At 38.1% G+C, this 11,049-nt stretch overlaps 1 protein-coding gene across 1 annotated transcript; it reads right to left on the reverse strand.

The window, feature by feature from the left end:
- Window positions 1–1,599: 1,599 nt before the first annotated feature.
- LOC131661193 (uncharacterized) lies at window positions 1,600–3,717 on the reverse strand. The gene has a single exon (XM_058930646.1). It carries the CDS (start codon window positions 3,715–3,717, stop codon window positions 1,600–1,602), a length of 2,118 nt encoding a protein of 705 aa, XP_058786629.1.
- Between the last annotated feature and the right edge of the window lie 7,332 nt (window positions 3,718–11,049).

An 11,049-nucleotide genomic window follows, 5' to 3' on the forward strand; every position in this document is an offset into this window, starting at 1 on the left:
CTCCACTAAAGTGTCCTCCATACTCGGAATCGTGACAAGCCTTCAGTATATCTCTCTGCTCTTCTTCGGTAACACATCTTCTGATTAGGCCATCCACTCCCCTTTTGTATAGGAATGGGTCATCCCACAAATAAAACCTGCAATCATAAAGAATCCTTTTCTTTTGGTTAGCACTAAAATCATCAGGTATCATTCCACCTACCAAGTAATTTGCATAGTCAACAAACCATGGGGTTCCAGTCACAGCTAGGATTCTCTCATCAGCAAATGTGTCTTGGATTGGATGTTCCTCTTTAGTTTCTTTAATCGGGGACATGCGAGATAAGTGATCTGCAACTATATTCTCACACCCCTTTTTATCTTTGATTTCAAGATCAAACTCCTGAAGGAGAAGTATCCACCTCAAAAGCCTAGGCTTGGATTCCTGCTTAGCAAACAAATACTTCAAAGCAGCATGATCAGTATAAACAATAACTTTAGACCCAAGCAGATAAGACCTGAATTTGTCAAAAGCATAAACCACGGCCAACAACTCCTTTTCGGTAGTTGCATAATTCATTTGGGCCGGATTAAGGACATGACTAGCATAATATATCACATGCAATAATTTGTCCTTTCTTTGTCCCAAAACAGCCCCCACAGCAATGTCACTTGCATCACACATTATTTCAAAAGGTAACGACCAATTGGGGGCTATTACAACAGGTGCAGTACTCAACTTACTCTTTAAAGTCTCAAAAGCTGCTAAACAATTATTATCAAAATTAAAGGGCTTGTCTTTGACAAGAAAATCAGTTAATGGTTTGGCCACTTTTGAGAAGTCTCTGATGAACCTTCGATAGAAGCCTGCATGTCCTAAAAAATCCTTATCCCCTTTTCATTCACAGGGGGTGGAAGATTAGCTATCACCTCCACTTTGGCTTTGTCCACTTCAATTCCTTTATGGGAAATCTTGTGGCCAAGCACGATACCTTCCTGCACCATAAAATGGCATTTCTCCCAATTGAGAATAAGGTTAGTTTCCTGACATCTTTTCAAAAGAAGAGATAAGTTAGCTAAACAAATATCAAAAGAAGAACCAAAAACAGAAAAATAATCCATAAACACCTCCATATGCTTTTCAAGCATGTTGGCGAATATAGATTTCATACATCTCTGAAAAGTGGTTGGGGCATTGCATAACCCAAATGGCATCCGTCTATAAGCAAAAATACCATACGGGCATGTGAATGCAGTCTTCTCCTGATCTTCTGGGGCTACAGCAATCTGATTGTATCCCGAATAGCCATCCAGAAAACAATAATACTCATAACCTGCAAGTCTCTCTAACATATGATCAATAAAAGGGAGAGGAAAATGATCCTTCCTTGTCGCAGTGTTGAGTCTTCTATAATCAATACATACTCGCCACCCTGTTACTGTGCGAGTCGGAATCAGTTCATTTTTTTCATTCAAGACCACTGTGGTTCCCCCTTTCTTCGTTACCACATGTACTGGACTCACCCAAGAACTATCTGAAATAGGATAAATTAATCCTGCCTCCAACAAGTTTACAACTTCTTTCCTCACTACTTCTTTCATTGCTGGGTTTAACCTCCTCTAAGGTTGTACTACCGGTTTCTGATTATCCTCCATCAGGATTTTATGCATGCATACCGTGGGGCTAATTCCTTTTATATCCTCGATAGTCCAACCAATAGCACTCCTGTGCCTCTTAAGTACCTGTATCAACTTTTCTTCATCTTTTTCATTTAACTCAGGATTGATAATAGCAGGACATTTTTCTCCGGATTCTAGAAAAACATATTTAAGATTAACAGGTAGTTGTTTTAACTCAGAACTTGTACCTGTTTTGTTTCCCTTTTCAGTTTCTGTTTCTGGTGAACCTCTTAAATCCTCCCACCGGTGTGGTTTGGATTTCAACCAAGGTGGTTGTGCATCAAGTAGAGCAAGAATTTCTTTTTCCTTCTCACTACCATTGTCCTCAATCTCCCCAGTTGACAAACACATAACTCTTTCTAACGGTGATTCTGGGAAACTGCTCTGAATGTTGTCGGCTACTATCTGATTAATCACTTCCACTGAGTGATTTGTACCTATATCCTCTTTGTGCTTCATAGTGTTTCTCACATTAATTTTTAGCTCCTCATCATAAACCTTAAGAGTCATGGTACCATTCTCAATGTCTATCATACATCTACCTATCTCTAAAAATGGTCTACCCAGAATCAGAGGTATCTCCTCATCTTCTGGCATTTCCAGAATTACGAAATCAACAGGAAAAACAAATTTATCAACTTTTACCAGAACATCCTCAACAATCCCAAATGGTTTCTTCACTGAGTGATCGGCAAATTGAAGTGTCATTCTGGTGTCTTGAACTCTTCCAATCCCGAGTTTCCTGTAGATGGACAAAGGCATAAGGCTCACACTAGCCCCCAAATCAATCAGAGCCCTTTTGAAGGACCTATCTCCAATGGTGCACGGAATAGTAACCGAGCCTCTATCTGGCTTCTTCACCGGAATCTTCATACCCTGCAAAATAGCACTACAAGTTTCAGTTAGTATAACAGAGTCAGTGTCAATGGTGTGCTTCTTGGATATGATGTCCTTCATGAATTTGGCATAAATAGGCATCTGGTCCAGTGCCTCAGAGAAGGGGATGTTGATTTCCAACTTCCTGAACATTTCTACAAACTTCTGAAAGTTTTTCTCGTCCTGCTTCTGCTTCTTGTTCCTTTGTGGAAATGGGAGCTTTATTATGGGTTTTGGTTCAATGGGCTTTTCCTTCACAACTGGCTTCAATATTACTTCTGCTGGTGGTGTTTTATTTTCTAAGATTTCAAGATCCATTTCAAGCAGCGTATCTTCTTCCTCAACTCTCTTTTCAAGGACTTCAGTTGCTTTTCCACTTCTTGTAGTTACTGCACTCACATTATTATGCTCTCTTGGATTTGTCATAGTTGCACTCGGTAAAGCACTTGGTGCTTGAGAGCTCGTGATCTGCTGTGCTATCTGCCCAAGTTGAAGTTCAAGATTTTTGATAGAAGCATTAGTATTCCTTTTGTTATTTCTTGTCTCTTCCTGGAATTTAACATTCTGCACTGCCATTTTTTCAATGGCAATCTCCCAATTTGCTTTCTTCGGTCCTTGTTGCTGATAGGATTGCTGAGGTGACTGATATTGTTGCTGGTAAGGTGGTTGTTGCTGAGGCATATACTGTTGTTGTTGAGGAACTTGCTTTGGAGCATTACCCTGCTGATCCTTCCAAGAAAAATTTGGATGATTCTTCCACCCTGGATTATACGTATTAGAATAAGGGTTATTTTGCCTCAAGAACTTTATAGCCTCCACTTGTTCCGCCGTAGCAACACAATGAATGGCAAAGTGTGGTCCGCCACAGATTTCACATACCATCGCTTGAGCAGGTTGAACTTGAGCTACCGTATGAGTACCTAAATTCATACCTTTCAATCTTCTCTCTACTTCAGCTTTAATTTGATCTTCCATGATCACAACCTGATTTGCCAGTTTTAAATCAATTTTTCCTTCAGGTTGACTCACAGTACGATCATATAGCTCCAAATGCTCATTTGCAGCAATAGCCTCAATAATCTTCTTAATACCAGTGGCTATTGAGAAATTAGTTGAGCCACCGGCAGCTGTATCAATAATTTGCTTAGTCTTCAATTTCAACCTATTCACAAAGTTTTGCATTTGTTCAGTTGCGTCCAGATTATGAGTGGGACATGCAACTAAACACCTCTTAAACCTTTTGTAAGCATCTCCAAGTGACTCGCCTTCCTTCTGTTTAAAATTCAAAATGTCATACCTCTTATGGATTTACACAGAAGCTGGAAAATACTCATTCAGAAATGCTGTCTCCATCTGTTGCCAAGTGGTAATACTTCCTGCAGGTAGGGAATAAAACCATTCTTCGGTGTCTTCAGATAAGGTGAATAGAAACATGACCAACCTTTTTGCCTCTTCTGAATGTCCCTCAATTTTTAATGATGTGGTCATAGTCAGAAACTTTTGTAGGTGCTTGTTGGCATCTTCATTGACTTTGCCTGAAAAAGGTCTACTTTCCAGCTGACAGATGGTTGACGGGTGCAACTGGAAGTGAGCAACATTTACCGGTTGATTGACTATCGTCAATCTTACTACTGGATTATTTTCTCTGCCATAATCACCCAAAATTCTTTCCAGAGGAGGTAAGTCAGCCATGATATGAACTTCTGGATGTGAACCTGCATCTGACTCTGATTCTGAATGTTCGGAGTGAACAATGATTTCTTCCTCTCTTTCTGATTCTGCCAGTCTTTCTCGTTTAGCCTGTCGGAGCCTAGCACGCAAAGATCTTTCGGGTTCTGCGTCAAAATGAAAATCAGCTGAGGTCTTACCTCGCATAAACAAATTAGACAGAGGTTAGTATGATAAAAGTACAAAAGTAACTATAATACAGAAATAAAATTTTAGTCGCGGAGCAACAAAATTTTAATTGAAATAAATCTGTTGACTCTATTATCTTTGGCAGTCCCCGGCAACGGCGCCAAAAACTTGATAGGGAAATAGCAAGTGTACTATTTATGCCTATTGTAGTGATAAAAGGAGTTTTATCCGAATGTCGATCTCAAGGACTTCTTGAGGACATAGAGTTGTAAGACAATTTCAATTAAACAAAAGATTTCTGGTAATTGGTTCAGTTGGTAAAAATACGCTTGAAATATGCAATTTAGAACAAACGAGTAAAATAATTAAACGAATAACAAATATGAGTAGTATGCTAGGGGTCGGTGAATGATTCTGCCTGCAATAATTTCGACTTATCAATGCAATAATATAATTCACAACAATTGATTACCGGTTCTCTAGAGCATCTAATCCTAAATCCTTAGTGATAAGATCTTGGAACACACCCTAATTTCTATGTCCATAGTCAATTACGGTCATTATCCAGCATTCAAATATCGAGAATTTTCCGGTTAAGATAAAATATTTCTAGTCCTAGATAATATTTATTATCAAATGTTCTTATTCAGGTCGATAAACAATGGCTGCACAGCTCAATATTTATAAAAGCTCATAATCCGTTTTTCCGACGGTTTACGCATTAAGAACAAATCAATTTAACAATGAATAACAAAATTGCTGCATTAACTAATACGAATTCAGTACATTCAGAATCAGGGTCACCCCCTTAGCAATAGGGGGTTTAGCTACTCATAACAGAAAATAAAATAAAAATAAAGATTATTTTCATTACTGAATTATTGACGAAATTAATCTGCAATGAGGATCAATCACGAATCTCCACTCAAAACTCTGTTCTCCAGCCTTTGAATCGCAACTTTGCTCCAAAAATTCGTCCAACCCGGTGAAATTCACATTCCTAGTTTATATAGACACGTACTGGGCTTTTCAGAAAATATTGGGCCACCATACGCGTATGGTACGTGTATCTCATTTGGAGGTAACCAGGCATACGCGTACAGTACAAACAGGGGCAGAAAGGTGACATCATGCAGCACAGCATACGCGTATAGTACGCGTACAGGCAGATTGCCTATTTTTTTCTGATCATCATACGCGTATGGTATGCGTACAGGCAGGGAGCCTGTTTTTCCTTCTTTGCTTCTTTGCATACGCGTATGGTACGCGTACAGGCAGTAGTTTGTTTTTTTCTTCTTTTCTCCTAGGCATACGCGTATGATACGCGTACAGGAAAGGCATTTGGTTTTTCTTCTTTTCCTTCTTGACATACGCGTATGATACGCGTACAGGCAGTAGCCTGTCTTTCTTCCTAGCGTTCTTTGATACTACGATCTTTAGAACCTGCACAGATATGCTACACATACCAAACATGTAAAAACTGACAGTAATCACTTAAAAAGTAACAATTAAGACTAAACTAAAAATGACTTAAAATTTACCAGCAAATAACAAAGTTATACAGTTAATCATGGTTTCTTGGCGCTTTTGTGACCGAAATATTAAGTATAAATGGTGACTGATCAAATATCAAACCCCATCGAGATTCAGGATCAGGCCCTTCCTCAGGTAAAGGCTCATCATAATCTTTTAATTTCAAATACATGATCTCTTCATTTGGGAAGTCGTCTTGGAAGGAATGATCATCGTCAATGGGTTGATAAGTGTCATACCCCAAAATTTGCCCGATCAAATCTACGTCTGTTAAATCATCAAGGGTTAGAATTAAGAGCCATGGGGTTTGACATTCCTATTGTCAAACCCGCCCTCTTATAAAAAATCCTGAGTTAAAATGTGGTTAAGGTTAGAAGGTGTTTGGGCCCAGTCATCTGGCCCATCTGTTCCATTTTTTTGAGGTTTTTAGTCCATTCTCACAAATTATTCACATGGTTTATTATTTATATTAATAATTGGTTTAATCATTTTATTATTATAACTAGCTATTATTGTTAATTAGTAGTGGTTTTAATAATATTACTATTAAGATTATTTTTATTTTTATTATTACCATTAACTATTATTATTATTAGATTATTAAATTAAAAATAAATAAAAAGGGCCAAAACAAGTTTGTGCACGTTCATGGAAAAAGATTGGATTTGCAAGAACAAAGATACCAAAAACAAATATGGCAAAAAAATCTCAATCTTCTCAATTAGCAAAGATTCAAGCCATATTTGTTGACCTAAAGCAATGACATATAAAGGGGGGCAGCCAAGAGAATTGGGGGGGGGGGGGTTCACAATTTCGCTAAAAAAAATCGTGAATAAGGGTGATAGAGCAGACAAAGTTTCAATCAAATTTGAGCCATCCCAAGGATACAGACGAGTTCCTCAATCTTCTCTGAATCTTTCTGGACCATTACAAATCTCCAATACCGCCCAGAATCGTAACATCAACACCACGGTTTGGACCAAAAAAATTGATTTCGATTCGCACCATACACGCATTATAAATTGATTTTGGTTTCATATTTGTGTTTAACTTGAAGTTTATAAGTGTTCTGGATAATTTATTTTTGTTTTAAGCACGGAAGCAGAGATATGCCATTGCTAGGTTATTGAAGCTTCAATTCGAGGGTTTTTGTTAGAGGCAAAATTGGACCAAAAGAGTGGTACCAATGAACTCAGTGGGGAAAAACGAGTTGACCCATGCCCTCACCGTTAATTTCTATTGTGTATTTCTTGATTTTGAAATTTGCAGGTCTTGTAGCTACACATGTAAGCTGTTGGTAAAGGTCTGTGCATTTGAGGGAAAAACACAGAGGAAGAAGAACGGAACCGGTGCTGATTTTTGTTTTTTTTTAAATTCTTTTTACGCGCTTTTGAAGTTTATGTAATACATGCTTCAATCCAATAACAGCAAGTGAGATATGCTCCGTTGGCAAAGGGAAGAGATGTTAGAACAAGATTTGTTCTGATCAATATTCTTAGTTTTGATGATAACAAGGATATGAATTTTGTATGAGATAATGTGGTACTCTAATACTATGCAATTTCCATTTCAAAAATTACATAAAGAGTATGCACAAAATCAGCGCAAGAAGCACTGACTCAGAAGGTTCAGCATGCAAACATCAGAACATGGTCTGGCAAGACATCAGAAGATGGTCAAGCAGAATCAGAACATGGGTCTATGGAAGCATCAGAAGAACTTGAGATCAGAAGCAGAAGCACTGAAGTTCTCATGGTATCACGCTCAGAAGCACTTCAAGGTCAGAAGACAAGAAGATGCTCTGCACCAAGCTGTTTGACTCTGATGATATTCAAACGTTGTTTACACAAACATCAGATCAGAAGCAAGTACTAGACTGGCAGGCTACGCTGACTGACAAAAGGAACATTAGAAGCTATTAAAGGCAACGTCAGTAGACACAGCGGAAACAAGGCTCGAGGTAGTTGACAAAAGAGTGAAACATTAAATGCAATGCTGTACGGAATACGCAAAGCATTAAATGCTCCCAACGGTCATCTTCTCAAGTGCCTATAAATATGAAGTTCTGATGAGAAGCAAAGGTTAACGAACGAATTACAAACTCTGAACCAACTTGCAGAAATGCTGTTCAAATCAAAAGCTCTCAAACTTCATCATCAAGAAGCTCACTATATTGCTTTTGTATTATCTTAGTGAGATTTAAGCTTAAACTTAAGAGAAAATCACAGTTGTGATAATAGCTTTATAAGAAGCATTGTAACTCTTAAAATAATTTGTTTACATTAAGTTGTAAGTTCTAGAGTGATCAGGTTGTTGATCAGTATACTCTAGCAAGTCTTAGAAGTTGTCTAAGCAGTTTGTTCCTAGAGTGATCAGGTTGTGATCAGGATACTCTAGAAGACTTAGAGTGTTTCTAAGTGGAAAACCATTGTAATCAAGTGTGATTAGTGGATTAAATCCTCAGGTGAGGTAAATCACTCCAAGGGGGTGGACTGGAGTAGTTTAGTTAACAACGAACTAGGATAAAAATCATTGTGAGTTTTTAAAGCTACACTTATTTAAACCCCCCCTTTCTAAGTGTTTTTCTATCCTTCAATTGGCATCAGAGCGCCGGTTCTAAGGTGCAAGCACTTAACCGTGTTTAGAAAAGATTCAGGAAGAGAAAAACGCTTCTGTAAAAGATGGCTGGTGAAATTCCAACAAACACATCTACATCTACATCTGGCTCTGCTGAGCAATACAATGGTAACAATGGTTATACTAGACCACCAGTATTTGACGGTGAAAACTTTGAATACTGGAAAGATAAACTGGAAAGTTATTTTCTTGGTCTAGATGCTGACTTATGGGATCTTCTGATGGATGGTTACAAACATCCAGTAAAAGCTACAGGCGTAAGGCTTACAAGACAAGAAATGAATGATGATCAAAAGAAGCTTTTCAAGAATCATCATAAATGTAGGACCGTTTTGCTGAATGCTATCTCTCATGCTGAGTATGAGAAGATATCTAACAGGGAAACTGCCTATGATATATATGAGTCATTGAAAATGACCCATGAGAGAAATGCTCAAGTCAAGGAGATTAAAGCTCTTGCTCTAATCCAGAAATATGAAGCCTTCAAGATGGAGGATGATGAAGATATTGATAAGATGTTCTCAAGATTTCAAACGCTAACTGCTGGATTGAGAGTTCTGGATAAAGGCTACACCAAGGCTGATCAGGTAAAAAAGATCATCAGAAGCTTGCCTAGAAGATGGGGTCCAATGGTGACTGCATTCAAGATTGGAAGAGCTAATCAGTGCCTTGAGAAGCCATGAGATCGAGCTGGATGCAAATGAGCCTCAGAAGAAAGGTAAGTCTATTGCATTAAAATCTAATATTAAAAAATGCACTAACACTTTTCAGGCTGAAGAAGTAGATTCTGAAGAATCAGAATCAGAAGAAGAAGATGAACTGTCAATGATCTCCAGAAGGGTAAACCAACTCTGGAAAAGCAAACAAAGGAAGTTCAAAAGCTTCAGAAGTTCAAAGAAATTTGAACGAGGAGAATCTTCTGGTGGCAGAAGATCTGACAAGAAGAAGGTTGTCTGCTATGAGTGCAATGAGCCTGGACACTTCAAGAATGAATGTCCAAAACTTTAGAAGGAGAATCCCAAGAAGAAGTTTCATAAGAAGAAAGGTCTTATGGCAACATGGGATGATTCTGAATCTGAATCAGAATCAGACTCTGAAGGAGAGCAAGCCAACTTTGCACTGATGGCCATAGTGGATGATGGATCAGAATCTACATCAGAATCAGATTCTGAAGAGGTATTTTCTGAACTATCTAGAGATGAGTTAGTTTCCAGTTTGACTGAACTTCTGGAACTCAAGGCTCATCTTAGTATCAAATACAAAAAGCTGAAAAAGCAATTTGAATTTGAAACTAAGAAGCTGGAAATGGAAAATTCTGAACTGAAGGAAAAAGTTTTAAAATTATCCAAAGATAATGGATCTCCTTCTGAATCAGAAAAATCCATTCCTAGTCTCAATCATATTCTGAAAGAATATGACTCGAGCTTCAGAAAGTTCCTATCTAGAAGTATTGGCAGAAGTCATCTTGCTTCTATGATATATGGTGTCTCTGGAAACAAGAGGTTTGGTTTTGGCTATGAGGGTGATACCTCACATAAATTTGAACCTGTTGATGATTTGAAAATCACATACAAGCCATTGTATGATCAGTTCAAATATGGCCATGCACATTATATTAGGCTCACTTCACATGCACAGAGTTTTAACACTGTACACACCAAGAAGCATGTGACACAACCTAAGAAAAATCATGCTGTCAAACCTAAAGAATATCATGTTGTTCCTCCTGTTAACTATTATGCTAAACCCAAGTTCAATCAGAACTTGAGGAAAACTAACAAGAAAGGACCCAAGAAATTGTGGGTACCTAAGGAGAAGATAATTTATGTTGCAGATATCCTTAGCTGCAAAGAGGACGAAGCACAAAATGTCATGGTACCTGGACTCTGGGTGCTCGCGACATATGACGGGAAGAAAGTCTATGTTCCAAGACCTAGTGCTTAAGTCTGGTGGAGAAGTCAAGTTTGGAGGAGATCAGAAGGGCAAGATTATTGGCTCTGGAACCATAAGTATTGGTAACTCTCCTTCCATATCTAATGTACTTCTTGTAGAAGGATTAACGCATAACTTATTATCCATAAGTCAATTAAGTGACAATGGTTATGATATAATCTTCAATCAAAAGTCTTGCAAGGCTGTAAGTCAGAAGGATGGCTCAATCCTATTTACAGGCAAGAGAAAGAACAACATCTATAAGATTGATCTTTCAGATCTTGAGAAGCAGAAGGTGACTTTTCTTATGTCTGTTTCTGAAGAGCAATGGGTCTGGCACAGAAGATTAGGACATGCTAGTTTGAGAAAGATCTCTCAGATTAACAAACTAAATCTGGTCAGAGGATTCCCAAATCTGAAATATAAATCAGATGCTCTTTGTGAAACATGTCAGAAGGGCAAGTTCTCCAAACCTGCATTCAAATCTAAGAATGTTGTCTCTTCCTCAAGGCCATTAGAACTTATGCACGTTGATCTGTTTGGACCAGTCAAAAC

Source organism: Vicia villosa, linkage group LG1 (assembly GCF_029867415.1).
Source record: "Vicia villosa cultivar HV-30 ecotype Madison, WI linkage group LG1, Vvil1.0, whole genome shotgun sequence".
Classification (NCBI taxonomy): Eukaryota; Viridiplantae; Streptophyta; class Magnoliopsida; order Fabales; family Fabaceae; genus Vicia; species Vicia villosa.